Source organism: Carassius auratus, chromosome 38 (genome assembly GCF_003368295.1).
Source record: "Carassius auratus strain Wakin chromosome 38, ASM336829v1, whole genome shotgun sequence".
In the NCBI taxonomy this organism is placed as follows: Eukaryota; Metazoa; Chordata; class Actinopteri; order Cypriniformes; family Cyprinidae; genus Carassius; species Carassius auratus.
Window position 1 is genome coordinate 17,838,470 of NC_039280.1, and position 18,058 is coordinate 17,856,527.

General features: G+C 37.5%; 1 protein-coding gene across 1 annotated transcript in view; it reads left to right on the forward strand.

The window, feature by feature from the left end:
• spred2b (sprouty related EVH1 domain containing 2b) overlaps positions 1 to 17,825 on the forward strand; it is a 42,546-nt gene extending 24,721 nt beyond the window's left edge. Inside the window, exons 3-6 of the mRNA XM_026224545.1 lie at positions 218 to 386; positions 3,007 to 3,071; positions 12,131 to 12,271; positions 13,091 to 17,825. Coding sequence (XP_026080330.1) covers positions 218 to 386; positions 3,007 to 3,071; positions 12,131 to 12,271; positions 13,091 to 13,741 — 1,026 coding nt within the window. The 3' untranslated portion in view covers positions 13,742 to 17,825. The remainder of the gene's footprint in view (positions 1 to 217; positions 387 to 3,006; positions 3,072 to 12,130; positions 12,272 to 13,090) is intronic.
• Positions 17,826 to 18,058: the final 233 nt, after the last annotated feature.

Genomic DNA, 18,058 nt, shown 5'->3' on the forward strand with positions numbered 1-18,058 from the left:
TATTCACAGTCTTCCTCCCCTAGGGCTTTTAGGAAATCAAGCTGATTTGCAACCTGGGGAGTTTTGCATGCTGGGTTCTTTTCCAAGACAAATCTGGTTATGAACCCATTTGTTATGTGATTTGCAAGACTTTCCTCGGGCAGTGACCTCTAGCAGAGCAGAGCAGCGGCAGGCTGTGGGCTCGTCCCTGATATCTCTCACTTGTTTTGGCTGGCAGGTGATTTTGGAATGTTTCGTGAGGAAAAATCTGATCTACACCAAGGCCACGCCCACATTTCACCATTGGAAGGTCGACAACAAAAAATGCGGCCTGACGTTCCAGAGCCCCGCCGATGCCCGTGCCTTTGACAGAGGTGTGCGGAAAGCCTTGGAGGACATAACGGAGGGTGAGAACATTTATATTTAGACAAAACCCATGTATACAGGCTTAAAGGTGCAATAGAGACTTGTATATATCACTCTGCAAAAAAGATTTACTCCTAAAAAAAACATATTTTACTTTTAACAAGATTCTTTAAAATTCTACACACACAAATAAGATGAAGACTCTAGTCATGTAAGTTGGGTCCCCCCTCGTGGTGGCAGCTATCTTGAGATCACATGACCTGCTGACTAACTATTCACTTAATTTCGCCCTTATTATTTGTTGGCTTGGGTATCGAGAACTGGTGCTACTTTAGAACCGGTTCCAAAATTCCAAGAACTGTAGATATCCACATTTTGTACATTCTGCTTATTTATTTGTGTGTGCATTTTATAATGATTTTAAACCATTCAAGTGCAAGAAGAAATAATCTAGTTTTCTGTACTGCAATCACACATCCAAAGCATGTACACAAATAAAAGTCGCCTCTCAGATTTCAATTTTCTTTTGCGACTTTTTACTTAAACTGACAAATGCACAGAGAATTGTGTCAAAATAGCTTTGTGAACAGAGAGTTTTGTTTTAAGTTGAAATAACGCACGTAACAGTATATTGGCTTTGTGCATTAGGTCTTAAATTGACAGCAGCCTAATAATACCACTACTGTCTGTCATTAATGTTAATTAAAGAACAATAGAAAAATAAATATCTCACAGATCTTGATTTGAAAACTTAATAAGGGGTTATCTATATTGTATTTGTAAAAAGAAAACTATGCAGTGGTATTTTACATTTGATTTCTGTTCCTGTATTTAATTTTGATATTGCTAATTTGTTTGTTTTTATTTTATTACTGACTGTTTACTTGTCTTTAATAATGTTTGAAATCTATATTAGTTAGTGTAGCTTATTTCTGCTGAAATGTTTTTGTTTTGTAGGCTGTTAAATTTTGTTAATGGTAATCAGCTACAACATAATGTTTTGCACAAAGACAGCAGAAATATGTTTGTTTTTTTAATACCTTATTGGAATCGAAACAAGGAATCACTAAAATGTGGTTCCCAGCTCTAGTTATTAGACACTTTTGTATGTGGAATAAATTAATCATAATAAGTACGATTTGTATGTTCAACAATTGTGTGCTGCATAGGGTTGTGCCGATAGACGATACAACGTGTATCGACAATAGAGATATCGATGACAGCAGATGTCTCTGTCGATAGACAAGACAATATTAGGCTCATTCTCTTATTTATGTGTTAAATAATAATAATAATAGCTATTATTATAGAGATTAACTCAGATTAAATTATAACAAGGCGGCAGAGCGAATTTATCATCCATACAGTAGTGGTTCTCACGTAGTCCTTCTACGTCATCATCACAGAGTGTGCGTTATAAGTTAATTGAACAGTCTCTTAAAGGACACACCGCATTATAATGTGATGCATGCAAAATACATAGTTTTGGCCGTTACGAAGTCTCCATCCACAAACAGACGTACATCGTCTGCAGATATAAGGTATTTCATTGCACTTTATATGCCTATATATGTGGAATATTTTAAACGAGCCCTCACTAACTGAGTTTAATGCCACATTTATGTTAGAACGCATCTCATTCTTGTTTCTATTTCGGTGCATCGATCTCGTCATGAGGCGCACGGTCTGGAACGCTGTATGACTGATGCAGCAGTTCAATTAAACTTTACTCCAAATATATGAACTTACCTGTTTTGAATACTTTATATTTAACATGTTAGTTTATGTGCTATATTAGTGTCAAACTGTTGGAATTGAAATTAAATCTACTATTGATTTTCACCGTTCACGGTTTTACAGTTCACCGACTGATTTTGCAGAACATTTAGACTGATAACTTACCTGCACAGATGCGGCAGATTTGTCACAGGACGCGCGATATGACAGTTGCGTCCAACTATATATGAACTAGCAATTTTAAAAACAGTACTTTTATATTTAATATTATTTTAGCAGTATGTTTGAAAGTATATTTTTTCGATTATTGGTGATTCCATAGGCTCTCTCTCGCGCACCTGTGCGGTTTAAAACACCAAATAGTTACGCTATGACAAGAACAAAGAGTCTCTCTCTTGGTCCACCCATGCACAATAATATCGTGTATCATCGATCTCACGGGCTGACGATATGAAGATTTGAAAAATTACCATATCGCCCAACACTAATGCTGCATCCACACCAGTAGGTGTCAGTATAAAGGCTAAGAGCACTGTTGTATTAGCTAGAAAGACAACAATTTTTTTTATATCTAAATCAAACAGGCATGTTTACAACAGCATACTACCAAACTATGTTTACTATTTTAGAAGCACTTTGTTTTTTAGAATGGCAAGTGCAAATACGTATTTCATAGTCTTAAATGTGCTGCAGGACTGTAAATGAAGTATAAGCACCTATGTGAAGGGTGGAGAGGACGTATGTTAGTAATGTGTAGCCAGTGATCCACTCTAGGACATCTGGATAGTGTTGTGTTTCATCCATCAATCAATCTTTCACTGTCTCTTTGTCCGTTTCTTTCTCCAACCTCAAATACCACCATTAACTGACAGGATATGTAAAGGTCTGTCAGCTCATGTCTCCTGTTTGTGTGTTTTATTTTAGGCTCCACAACTTCCTCTTCAACACTCCAGAATGAGGCTGAACTTGGGGACGATGATGTGTTCACAGTAAGACCCTTTGTTTTATTACCATTATTTAATGCATCATAATTTTATCAATCGTTGACATATACTTTTACAACATACAAGTGAACGGATCCCATAAAACACAACCAAACAAAAATCCCTAGAGCACCTGAAAATTAATAGAAAAAATTCACTATGTTTAGATTTTTAAATTTTTTATTATTACATTAGATTTTGTCTCTCAAATGTTTTAAATCATAATGTGTCCAGACATTTTTTTTAAATTCCCATTATTCTGTCTAGGTTTTCATTTAAAGGTGCTGTAGGGAACTTTTGTAAAAAAATATTTTTTACATATTTATTAAACCTGTCATTATGTCCTGACAGTAGAATATGAGACAGATAATCTGTGAAAAAATCAAGCTCCTCTGGCTCCTCCCAGTGGTCCTATTGCCATTTGCAGAAACCGCTCCCGGTAAAAAATAACCAATCAGAGCTGCGGTCCGTAACTTTGTTAGTGTTCAAAATATAGAAAAATGTATATAATAAGAGAGTACACCATGAATCCATTTTCCAAACCATGTTTTTGGCTTGTCCTGAATCACTAGGGTGCACCTATAATAAGTGTTTATATTCGGACTATTTTAGATTGCTTCGGGGGTACCGCGGCGGAGTAACCCAGTACCTTTGTGATTCTTCATAGACATAAACAGAGAGAAGTAGTTCCGGCTACGATGTTATTCCGCAAGACGCAAGCAGCTCTGTTTATTAACCGCTAGAGCGTCAAAAGTTCCCTACCGCAGCTTTAATTAATACAAAAGTTTTATATAATATATATATTGATTGACTGATCGATCGATTGGTTGATTGAACAAATATTAAAGGGAATACAACAGATACAAATATTATGGGTAAATACTTCAAAAATAAATATAATTTAAGTAACATTTTAAATAAATAAAAAAATCCAGTTTAAAACACATTTAAAATATAGAAACAAATTAATATATTTATTTTCACATTACGGTAATGAGAATATTTGAATAAGATTCAATGACTAAGTTACAAAATGTAAAAAAAATAAATGTCCCAGAATGGGCTTCCTTTTTTCAGCTAAATTTTCTTTCTTTTGACTTAAATATTATGGAGCCCTGCACAGGACATACAGAGGAAAACAATATATAATAAATATATTAATTTGTTTCTACGTGTTTTTATTATTATTATTATTACTTTTTTTATTTGTACCTTTGTTTTAGTTAAATCATGGCCACATTATTTTTATTTGTTCCCTCGCGTTAATTTAGTCTAATTTAAAATGTAACTAGATTTAGGTAAAAAATTTCTACAACTATGCCACGATTTGTTGACAACAAGAGACTGAATTAGAGAATGAATTTAGTGAATTTCTAAAGCAATCACAAAGAAATGACAAGTAAAACGTTAAGTGAAATGCCTGAAGTAATAATAATAATAATAATAAGATAGTATTTTCTTGCTCCAAGAACCTTTATTTTATGAATTGTTTTATCTTGTTTTTTCACCTTATGACCCAGACATGTTCTTGACGTGTCATGAATTTTGCCCAAACATATGGGGTGTGTGTGGTTTAGTTTCATGCTATATGGGCACGTACATTTTGAAAGCAATATTTAGTAACTTCCTCTTCCCTTCAGCTTTCATGTCTGCGGCTTTGGTTTGAGTGTGTGTGCAGCGTCCCAGAAAAGGCCGAGTCCTTGTGATATTTTTCCCCCGCCGAGGCTGCCGTGGAAGAGACGGGCCTTTGTTTTTTGAAGATGGTGGATGCGATAGCAGCGCAGGCAGCTTTCCTGTGGTGCTTTCAGAGCAGGCTGTGCCGACACTTGGCTTTTACCCACTTACTGTCCTTTTGTCACAGTCACAGGAGACCAGGAGCAGCAGGCGGGTCAGGAGACGACTTCCTGCTCTCCCCAGTAAAACTATCATTAGCAGCTGCTTCCTAGCTAACTGCCATCCTGATTTACTGCCGCCCAGGGTGGAAGGAGGGGGGCACGCACAGGGGAAGCCTCATGGCTCCTCTTTCACTCGCTGTCTGTCTCGCTTTCAGGCCAAAGGGGTAGACTGCTAAGCCAAGGACCCCGAGCTTGAAAGGAAACTTAATCCAACGTTTCTTTCCGTCCTGGAATTGATGCTCTTCACATGCTGTTGTCCCTGCATTCAGAAAACAGAATGAGATTTACCTGCCTGTTTTGTGGGACACACGCGCATTGTGAAGTTGAGGCACAGAGTTGTTGGTGATGGTGACCTTTCCATTTATTGCCTCAGACAGCAGAAATGCGCGTCTGGATTTACAGCTCGGGGTGATTATGTCGAGGGAAGTTGTTCCTCTGTTGGGATGTGTATTCCTCCTGATGGTTCCTCGTGAGCTAACCTATACTTAACCTCAGCTCGATTTAGCTCATTCAGATCAGGGAAAGGACTCGCTCTGCGTCTCTGAACGCCGGGCATTTAGCAGGGTGTGTCGCTTTGAGACGCCTGGTTTTGGGACGCTTGTCCTTACACAACACCTCAGTCTAGAACTGATCAGAAAGTTAACTTTTAAAGAAGTAATTTCGAGTTTTTATTTTTATTTTAAAAGGAAGAATATTCATTTTTTTATGCACCAATGCACACACATAGATTTGCACCAAATACATAAATATATAATACACAGTATTACATTAATAATACAGCATTACATCGAAATTATTGCTGTATTGATTCATTTTACTTTACCAGCAAATAAAGAGAAAATTATACTTTTACACCTCATGGTTTTATAGAAATTATTTTTAGACACGTCTTTTATATTTATTTATTGTATAGCGTGCTTGAGAAAGCCAACATAATGGTGTTATTAAAAAAATTAAGTCGTAATAATAATAAATTAAGTCGTGAAGGATGAATATTTTATTATTTTTTATTTTATGCACCAGTTTAACTATACACACATATACAGTACATAGTTTTACATTTATAATAAGGCATTAAAATGTAATGGAAATGATTGCAGTATTGATTCATTGTATTTCACCAAAAGAAAAGATAATGAACAAAAGAATGAAAGAAAAGAGGAATGTGAATACTGGATGAACTTAACAGTATTAGACAGAATACTTTTTAAACACATTACTTTTCTATTTATTTATTCTATTATGTAAGCTTGAGAAGGCCAACATAACTGATGTTGTATTTATTATTATTTATTTTTTTTGAGACTTAAAATGTTTCTGTTTTATTTTATACTAGCTGATCCCAGAAGCAGGAATTGGTAAATTAGAGAAATGAAAAACAACAACAAAAATTATTTTAAAAATAAATGTATACATCAGTGTACCTATAGTTACTGTTATTTCACCAAAAGAAAAAAAAAAAAGAACAATACTGAAAGGAAGAAACATTTTTAAATTATTTCTGAATACTTTCCAGAAGTTGTTTTTTTTTTACATCATCATGATTTCATATTAATTATTATTTGTAAATGCATTACCTTTCTATTTATTTATTGTATTATACATGCTTGAATTTTTTTTTTTTTTTTTTTTTATCTCACTTTCAGAATCAGAATTCCAAAGATGCCAAAATTCCGTGTGCTTACAGTGATGGACTGGTGTAAGAGTAGTGATTACCAAGTGATTCATGAGCTCCACAGGTCATAATGCTGACGTAAACCCATCACAGCATCACCCTACACCAGTGATCCTCAAATCTGGCTCGCGAGATCCAGTTTCCTGCAGAGTTTAGCACAGACTCCAATTAAACACACCTGCCTGTGATTTACTAATGATCCTAAAGACACTGATTAGCAAACTCATGCGTGTTTGATTAGGGTTAGAGCTAAACTTCGCAGGAAAGTGGATCTCGCGAGCCAGATTTGAGGATCACTGCCCTACACCATGATAGAAGCAGCGTGGTGATGCTAAAAAAAAAAGAGTTATCAGTTAAGAACAATGAGTGTTTTATTAGGTTTTTTTCAGCCAATCTAGGTGTCCTCATCATTTTACACACAGAATGGAATTGGTCAAATCAGCAAGAAAGAATGATGATGACCAACGTTGTTTTTGATGCACCGCTAATCTGAATAGTCAACATAATGTTAATTTGTTAGCTTAATAACAAAGGACTTTATGCTATACATAGCATGTAAATGTATAGGTACCAATATATGACCAAAACACACAACAAAATGAAACTAAAATTAAAATAAATGACTTCCTTTCTTCTGTGGAGCACAATAGGAAAAAATTCACGTCCAAACCACTAAGACAGTCTTGTCAAGCAAGTTTGTCATGACAATACTTTTAGTGAACAAATCTTTTCATAAAGATTATAGTACAACATGTAAACAAGTGCTACATTCTTTTTTAGTTTAGTTATTTGAACTGTTCGTATAAGGTTTCAGGTGTGTGTCTGACTTCCAGAATGCAAGAATAGACGCTTTACTGTACACTTCAATAAAGTAAGTGAGGGTTCCAGACTTTTTTGGTTGTGTGTGTGTTGTGTGACAAAAAACAACTTCCTGTGCAGAAGTCAGGCAGGATAAGGCTTCGCTGTATAGAGAGCTCCCAGCCAAGGCCCTGGAGGATGCTCAGAGGAAGTGGGATGGGGAAGACTAACAGTTCTGGGAAGAGGGAAAAAAAATAAGGTGGAAAGAATCAATGCTCCTTTATGCAAGAGGTATAGAAGCTTTATTTAATTATCGTCTCCGGTCCTTCGCAGCACTGGGCATCTGTGTGTGGAGTATGTGTGCGCAAAGGATCGCAGCACTAATCACAGCAGTGGAAAAGATAGTGGTGGCCATCCACCCTGCCCTGCCTCAACCTCAAGGTGGCTAATTATGGGCAATTTGACTTGGAACTCAATTAGTTCCAGCACATTTTTCATTCCCTAGTTTGTCTTATTGAAGAATTATAATTGAAAACACCATAAAAACCTTGTTGTCAGTGGTTTGGAGCCCTATAGAGAATAAAAAACCCTTTCCAGATAGCATCGGTCATGCATGTAGCTGAGGACACGCTTACTGTATATCCAGGTGTTTGGAGTGTTCAAACCTAATTGCTTGAAGCAGAAGAGCTTTTGATGGACTGCAAAATCCTCAGACCTACAATGCTAACTGCTAACCTGTAAAGCATGCAGCTCTCAAGACACGTTCCTCTGGCTCGGCAAAACGCTATCTGAAGTCCTTCAAGATCCCCATTTAGCCCTGCCATAGTTTCAAACTCCTTTAAACTATTTGGCCAAATTTTGTTCAACATGATAACACTCCAGTTTGTGCTTCAACTTCTTGATAGAATATGGTTGCATCACGCACATAAAGAGAATCTTTACAGATTGTCATCTCTCAAAACACTCCAAAAATTGTGGCTTATCACACACTACAACATATTGTGATTATCATCATGCCTCACGTGATCTCTGTTCTTCAGTGGGAACTGGAGGCGAGATTTATATCAGTTTTAATATCTGTTAACTGTAGTATGCTAGCTAACATTAGCCTTAAGGGCAAAAATGATCACTGTTGATTATCAATACCATTAGCACATTAGCTTAAAGAGCTAGCAGCTTTTTAAACTCAACCAGTATGCTCAAAACTGAGGGGATTTCTCTTTTTCCATACACTTGTGGTATGTATGTTATACAGGCGTGTTGTTGTCATACTTTCACTAGCCATTCCTCCATCTCCATTGTCAAACAGACCTATACAGCTTGTTTTGCAGTTGCTGTTTCAAAACTTCACTCATTCAACTCTGTTTCCTTGTAGACTTGTCTCTCATTGGCTACTGTGAAATTACTGATGCAATCATAGTCGTAATCATTCTGATTTAAAATCCTTCCGATCAGCTCTCAGACACATTGGGGCCACTCCGATAATGTTTGATATTATCGAGGTGGCCCCAATGTGTCTCGGGAGGCTTTCAGATTGAGTCTGAAAATTGGGCAAACATCGGAACCAACCGAGGTCCTGGAAAAGATGTTTTCTCAGATTGTGGGCAGGAGTAATTTGGGGATAATCCAGTCCAAAACTCCTGTAGTCTGAGCCCAGCCTTAACATACAGTCAAACACATAGCCTTTCAAAGTGTACTCAGTGTGATAGCATGAAAAAAAGAAACTTAATGGACAGAAGAAAAGACACCCTAGTGTTCACACAAAGACAGAAGTATATGATGGACTTAAAAGTCAAGCAATAGGTAATAAAATACCCTTTGACTTACATTAATGAAGGGACCCACAATATCTTAGACACTTGGAGATGGGCTCACAACAACCCAGAAAACCCTACAACCCCATAGCATCATGCTAAAAACACTCAGAACTTCTTAATAACCTTCTTTAAATATCCAGGCAAGCTTTCATGACACCTTTGCATCAATGTAGCAAATTTTGCACAAACAAAAATAGCACGTTTCCTTCAAAAAAATAAAAATAGAAAATATTAGCTTTTCTTAATACTGTCTTTACTAAAATTCAGTTTTTGTTGCTGCTTATATAGGCATTGGTCCTTTCAATATGTTGTTGATGGCTTACATTACTGTCACTGACCTCTGTACCGAGTTGTGGACTATATACAGGTCTGGTTTTGACCGCTGCTTCTATATTTTGTGCACTTCATGCTGGTTCTCTCTCAGCAGGTCCTATGGGGCCACATTATGCTATATCTGGTTACAGCCAGTTTGTTGCTCCCACAGCTCTGGCCTGCCCATTTTGGATTGGTCTGTTGTGGTTTCGTGCCACAGGGTGGCCAGCCTAGGACTTAATGAAGGGGGGCTCATTTGTGAAATTACCCAAAAGACTTCAGGTCTCCAAAGCTTTTGACCCCCTCCCCTCATTATCTCTCCACCCTCCCCTACTGCGCCACTGATTGCGTGTCATTAATGGGCCAGCATCGGCTCTGCTGCTGAGGTATGCCTTTGAATCAGTGTTGTGCCACATGTGGCTTTGAACTCTCTTGTTATCTGCACTACGCTACACACATTAGAGATTTTCGATAAGAAATGCAGAATTTGTGTAGGGGGTTGGCCATTTATTTGCGGTGTGCAATTTTTGGTACATTTTTGGTGCTCTGTTTCAAAAACTAGTGAACTACCTATAGAGTCATTTTACAGTATCATAGACATGTTTCTCTGATAAAAACAGTTTGTAAAAGCATGTTGAATGATAATGCTGCCTACTGAAGCCCAAAGTACACTTGGGTTTTTACGCGTACACAAGGGTTTGCGCACAGTTTGCGTGACAACAAATTTCGTCACCACTTTTCGATTTTTTGTAACTGTAACCACAGGTCGCACTTTTGCGCTTTGACTTGATTCTGCACTAAACAGTTCTTCCACAACGTGACAACACTATCCTGAGTCACTGTTTCAATTTGTTCATTACAAATTGTTCATGAATTTATTTTTAACACTGCACCCCCATTTTTCGTGGGCAGCACCCTCAGCACCCCTACTTCCCGCAGTACTGTAAACGATCACTGTAATACATTTATGTTGGTTCTGTTCATGCTAGGCTGCATGGATGTGCAGGGAGTTCTTCCCCAGAACAGTACCACCCCACCAATCCAAACTGTAAGCTAATTGTCAATCATCTTTGACGATAGTGGTCCTGATAGGTCCTAGGCCTTTAGGTTTCATTTGGTTCTGATGCTGCGTCAGAAGACAGCTGCCCATGTAGGCGGTAGACAGCAAGGCAGCTCACTATTTTTTTAAATCTATTTTAACCTTATACTACTTGAGTACTTTGGCCCAGAGGTTTTTAGACCTGCAGTGTAAACATCTGAAAGGGTCTGTGTTTTTAATTATCTCCAGCTTTCCTCCTAAACATATTTTTAAGTCATGTCGGCTCAGGCTTTCTTGGCAGTGCTTTGAGGGACGCCTCTATTATTTTTGGCCAGCAGTTCTGAGGTCTTTGTATGAAGGAGAAACCAATGCCTGGCCAGGCTGGACCCAGAAAGAGAGAGAGAGAGAGAGCTCGGGTCAGGGTGCAGGGACATGTCCAGCCACCGGAGACTCCTGTTCCTCTCGCCTAGCTGGAGTTTAGCCTCAAACATGGAAAAACTCAGTTTGAGGGGCACAACATTATCAGATGCCAGTGATCTAACAGTGAACGGATTCTACAGACCCCATGAATGGCTTAATAAACATGGGTTATCAAAGTAGAATCTCTGTTTATTTGGCATATTTTATATAAAGTCAAATTGAAATACAGTCTCTCTCACACACTTTTAGCTACACCAAAATAAGACTGGAAGTGTGTGTGTGTGTGTGCGCGTGTTTATGCTCACACTCCACTTGGCAGGTGGATGTTGAAGGCATCCGGTTCAGCCAAAGGAAGGATCTCGTCCAGACTCTCTGCCACTAATCATTTCCCAGCCGCCCTGCCTGTCTGTCTTTCTGTCTGTCGTTTCTATTTGTCTGTATAGTCCACCTCCACAGGCAGCTGTCTGACTGCACCATTCTTATGTTTTGTGTTTAAGACTGGAAACTTTTTTGCTGGAGTCTCAGTTTTACTCCTACAAGAGCAATTCTACACAATGTGTAATATATTATACATTAGATAAAGTTTTGTCGCTCACTTCAGCAGTACCTTTTTTTCCTCAGTAGCATTGATTGATTTTGATATGTATGGCACAAGCACCGAGGTGTCTTGTAGGTTTCTCTGGTGATGTTATGGTTCAGAGCTGTTAGTTGTGTGTGTGATGGCCTGTATCCCAGCATGCTGGAAGCATTTGAGTTCCTCTAATAACAGGGAGACTTCAGAGATTTTTACAGATCCTGCGGCCTGGGGCCTGATTTTTTTAAATTGCACATTGAAGTTTAGCCACGTCACGTCGGATTGGCTGCGTGTGTGTTTATGTGCAGTGTACGGCTGTGTGTGTGGTGTATTAATGTGTAGCTGTGAATCAATGCCAGGTACAAATGACATCATGGAAAACCGCATTTACTCTGCAAAACACCTGTCTGTGATAGGGATTGTCTTTTTTGTTGTTGTTTTTTCTGATGTGTTTTTGGAGATGATGGTTCTTCATTTGTGAATGTCTGTAGGTCGTTTGAGACCGAGTTTGTCTTTTCTCTCTTTTGTTGTTCAGACTGCCACCGACAGCTCCTCGAACTCATCTCAAAAGAAGGAGATCTCTACACAGCTAGTGGCCACCTCCACCTTCTACGAGCCTCATCTACATCGCTGTATTCTGCAGTACAGACCACCTGAGCGCTACAGCCTAGATCAGGTGCGATAGGTGGAGGCGCATCAATATTTGCATGAATTAATGAATATTCATACATCATCTAGATCAGGGATACTGAAATGTCATAGCTCAGAGTGTTTTTTTTAAAGAAATGTATACTTTTATTCAGAAATGATGTATTAAATTGATCAAAAGTGACGGTAAATATATTTATATTGTTACTGAGGACTGCTATTTCAAATGTATATATGGCAGAAGTTGAAAGTCTGGTAGTGTGTGATTCTGATTCAAATTTTAAAAGCGGTGTAGCGTATTCTAGCCTTAAATCAGATTTAGTGCTGGCATACAATTAATTGCGATTAACTGCATTCCTAAACAAAAGTTTTTGTTTACATAACATGTGTGCTGTTTATATTTATTATGTATATCTGAATACACACATGTGCATGTATAAATTTACGAAAAATATGTCAGGTTTATATATTAAATATATTTATATATAATATAAATTCTGTAAATACATGTAATTATTTTCAGTGTATATTTATATACTGTGGTTCCACTTTATTTTTTGTTGGTGAAAATTCTAGTGGCCTAAGACTTTTGCACTGCACTGTACATAATAAACGTAGTACACACACACATATTATGTGAAGAACTTTTATTTTTGATGCGATTAATTGCGATTAATCGTTTGACAGCACTAATCAGATTACGTAACGAGTAAAAGATTAAACATTTAAATAACATTTTCAAATAAGTGACACAATCCAATATTGTGGGAGAATAAAAAGAGCTACGTTCTGTGATCTTACAGACACAGTCGTCACTTTTGTGCTCTTGTTTTCTCTTGCCTCTCAGAAGTTCTCCAGCAGGAACCCCTTCCCGTTTGAGGACGAGGAGATCGTCCGAATCAACCCCCGGGAGCGCTGGCTGATCACAGGCTACGAGGACTATCGATACGCCGCCGTGCCGGACAAGTTCACTCAACACTCGGACTCGTACGTTCACATCGCTAAGAACGAACCCTTAAAGCATGACTACAGCTACCCCTACGTGCCCAGCTCCGACTTCAGCCAGTGCGACCTCAAGAGCCACTGCGGAGGCGTAGTGGCCACCCAGCCGCCGGCGTTCAAGCTCAAGGGCAAGCGAAGGAAAGAGGACGGAGAGCGATCGCGCTGCGTCTACTGTCGGGACATGTTCAACCATGAGGAGAACCGGCGCGGGCAGTGCCACGACGCCCCTGACCCCATCCGGACCTGCATCCACCGGGTCAGCTTCATGTGGTGCGCCGACAGCATGCTCTACCACTGCATGTCCGACCCGGAGGGAGAGTACTCGGACCCGTGCTCATGCGACTCCAGCGAGGAGCGTTTCTGCCTCCGCTGGACGGCCCTTCTGGGTCTGTCGCTGTTGGCGCCTTGTCTGTGCTGCTACCCTCCGCTCCATGGGTGCCACCGCTGCGGCGTGGCCTGCGGTTGCTGCGGAGGGAAGCACAAGGCCGTCGGCTAAACGAACCCTAAACACGCCCCTTGGAACGCTAGCACTGAGATGCGCAGGAGCAGACTGTACTTCACTTTACGTTCTCTCCTGGCTCCAGAAAACAGTTGGTGCATTGAAAACGTTCTCTCTTAGTTGTTTTTATAAATATGAAAGTATATATATATGTGTATGTTCTTTTCTTTTCCTTTTGTTGTGGATGCTTCTCTCAGTTCCTCGGCTCTCCTGGAGCCCTCATGTCATTGCATTACTTATGCAGGTACTTTATATTTTTTACACTGATTTGACTTTTCAAGAACTTGAATCGCTTGTTGTTTATACGGCGCGCAGTCGTTTGGGAGGAAGTTGCTGTTTACTCTTCCTGAACAGGTCCGTACATAAACTGGCATTTATATCCCAAGCCCTTTAACCGTTCAGAACAATAACAGTGAGATTAGCTCGAGACACTAAAAAAAGTCGGAAACGTCCGTTTGTAGTGCGATTGTGGGAGAGCGTGTCGATGCATGCATGCGTGTTGTAAAGGAATGATAACATTGTATCACAGCATAGTATTGTCGTTATTATATTTAAGCCAAATTTACATAAGCTGCATCCAGAGTATATGTAAATACTGTATGTGTTTCAAATTGAACTATTGTAATCATCTTCGAGAGCCACAGCTGCGCTTCAGACATGGGACATTCGCCTTAGAGTTGACTTCTTTTGGACGCGAGGGTGGCTTTTGAGTCTGATGCATATTTGATATCCAAAGATTATTTTTGTCATATTTATTCTCGCAGTTAATCGAATCACCAGCCAAAGGAAGGAAAATAAAAATTGAGAGAGAAATCATCAGACTGTAGGCAAAAAAGCACCGCCATATGGACAAAGAGAGGAGTTTCCAGTGAGCCCACGCCGCTTCCCCTGCAAAAAAAATAAATATTTTTTTTTAAACATCATAATTTTTGTCTTGTAAAACATAATCTAAATATCCTCATAACAAATTACTTAAGAAAATATACCCGGATTTGGGAATGCTATCAGACGATTAATCGTGATTAATCAAATCAAAAATAAATGTTTTTGTTTACATAATATATGTGTGTGTGCTGTGTATATTTTGTATGTATATACAAATGCACACAACCACACACACACACACACACATACAGTATCTATATATATATATATATATATATATATATATATATATATACACACACACATATATTATGTAGACAAAAACTTTTAGTTTGGAAGTAATTAATCGGTTGACAGCACTAGAATTTGGTTGGATTTGACCTATTTTTTGTTTATTTATTTACATATTTATGTTTATTTAAACAAACCTCACACAGTTTTATTAAATTATACGAAGACCTGCACGTGGCATACAAGAAAAAAATAAATAAATTGTGCGCATAATTTATTAATTCGTTCCCTCAGTGTAATAAAAAATACACATGATTAATATTCTGTTCCCTCGATTTAAAAATTGTGCGCACGATTTACTAATTCGTTTCCTCAGTGTACTAAATCTTGCACACAATTACTGTTTCGTTCCCTCGAATTACTTTAGGGAAATAATTAGTAAATCGTGCGCACAATTTTTTAAATCGAGGGAACTAAATGGTAAATGTGTGCATGTTTTAGTACATCGAGGGAACAAATTCGTAAATCATGCGCACAATTTTTTAATCGAGGGAAGTAATAGTAATAGTAATCGTGCACATGATTTAGCCTGCTATTTTTTCCTGCATGACATGTGCTTTGCTTCGTAGATATTTGCTTACAACAAGAAATAAAAGGAAACAAGTCGATACAAAATAAGTTTGTGCAGTTTTGCTTCTCATGTAATTCTTGTTTGTTTCATTCAACTGTTGAGATATTTTACTGGAAAACAAGACAAAAATATGAATGAATGAAATTATTTTATGCTGTCTACTCGATTTTGTTTATTCTCCAGAGGGGAAAAACACTAAAGCGCTATATATTTCTTTCCCCTTATTGACAGATGGCTCATATTTTGTTTCTAGAAAATGGAAGGAATTGTATTCTCAAAGACGTTTTACCTGTTCTCTAAGAAAAGCAAAAGGAAACAGAAAAATAAGCTTGATTTTAAGGATGCTTTATAGAGGGACGTTTGCCAAACCGATCTCCAGTTTCTTCATGACAATAACTCAACGCCTTAATTTTTGAGAGGACATTAAAACGAATCAATGCAGTTCCTCAAAAAAGAGAAAAAAGTGAAAAGATATTTTTTTAATGTATAAAACCCCAATAGATATGCCTTATGTGTGTGAGCAGTAAAGAGTGTACAGTGTATGTGCGTCAGATGCTTCTTCAGTGACAGCGAGAAACTCTTCAGAATAAAGGTTCTTTAATGGTTTGTTGCAGAATACTTCTCCTCAATTTAAAGGTCAAAACAAATTCTTGATGTTACGTTATTGGTATAAAGATTCCGTTCGGAATCGCATGCTACTCTCACATAGTTTTTTTGTTTTTTGTTGTTGTTGTATGCAACATTCACCGGATTTGACTTGACCCTCCGTTTTCAGTGTGATTTTCAGGCCTGTTCACGTTATGAATTATTACTATTGTCCACACCATCTGACTCTGATTGGCTGTCAATGGTTATTAAAACTTTATATAGTACGAATTCTTGATGTGAGCAGGCTTAGAGAGTCAGACACAATTTTGACCATTTCTTTTTAGACTCATCATTTGATCGGATTGGAAATGAATATATATTTGACACAAAATTGGATTGGATTGAAAAATGTTTTATTTAATTATTATTACTTATAGTGTTTCAAAATAATATTTTATTGTTGTTGAATTAATCATGCAATGTGATGAGGTGATGTCAATAACGTGAATTAGATTGTATCCAGTAAAATTACTGTGAATTACCGTGCTGTATACAACATTACATTCAGTTCTGCTAGTGTTCAATTCCCAACAGTCTTCAATTCATCGGTTTTGTGTTTCTGAAGTGCTTCTATTTTGTATTTTTTACATGGAAATGTTTTTTTTCCGTTACATATTCTGTACACTGGAAAAAAAAAAGATCAGTAATTCATGGCAACTTATGTTTTTACATTACCTACGTTATCAAAATAAGCTTTTATGAAATAGTTTTTAAGATTTTCAAATCAACGTAATTTATGTTGAAATGACTGAAGTTTTTAAGTTGAAATAGGTGGATTTCTTTCTTTTTCTACAGTGCAGAATATGTATTGAAACATTTAAGATTCAGTGCCTCTTGTACTTACTATATTCCCCTTGTTTCTTTTCTTTTATGTTTTGAAAGCCTTTATTTTGAAGAGTGAGGTGCTGCTGTGTGGTTTCACTCGCAGAAAATAAAGCTACAGAAGCTGTCACTGTGATGCTATTTATTTGAAAAAGGTACAACTTTGTATCTTATTTCCCCCTAAAAAGTGCATTTTAGTACCTTAAAGGTACATATCAGTACATAAATGGTACATTTTAGTACCTTTTAAAAAGATGCTGGCCCATTGGGAAGGTTTGTACCTTTAATTCTGCGAGTGTTGTTAATGTGTGCCCCTGTGGCTTTACTGGAGTCCTCTCGCTGTCCTTCATTCACTATGTGTCCTTTCTGTATCTGAGTACGTCAGCTTCATCTGAGCTTAGAGAAGAGCTGTGTTTATTTTTCTATCTGTGGTAATGGAAAGTTAACCAGAAGCAGGAACATCTGTCCTGGTGCGACACACATTTACCTGTTAAAAAGTGCCTGAAGCATCACGTTAATCTGTCTCCTTGTATACTAAAAATGAGAAAAGAAACAGAAAAAGGTTTTTTATTATTATTATTTTTATTGAAATTACCCTATTGTATTGATTAGTTTTGTTTTTTACAATGCACATTTTTACCTTTAAAAAATATCTATATCAAGTGTATGATGTACATTTGTGTTTTTATTTCAAATTTTTTTTATCGTTTCTAACATGTACGATCAATGTAGCTCCTGATTTTAGGAAAAGATGGAAAGAAGAAAGTACGTTGTAAATAGCAGTTGATGGTATGGGAGCTACATGACGCTCTGCAGTTCTACATGTCTGTCATAGGTCCCAATAAAAATGAAAGAAACCTGTAACCCGTCTACGTTCATGCTGTTTGCCGAGCTGTTGTTCACTTCAAAATGCTTGTTTGATCAATTTGGTTGGGTTTTTGACCCAGAATTACTTTAGTATCATTATTTGTAGATTTTATCTATGTAGTTTTTATTAATATTTCAGTTTAGTTTTCTATTTTTCTGTTTTAATTTTTAAGTATTAGCAATTTTTGTAATTTGTCTATATATTTTTTATTATTTTGATTTAGTTTTTA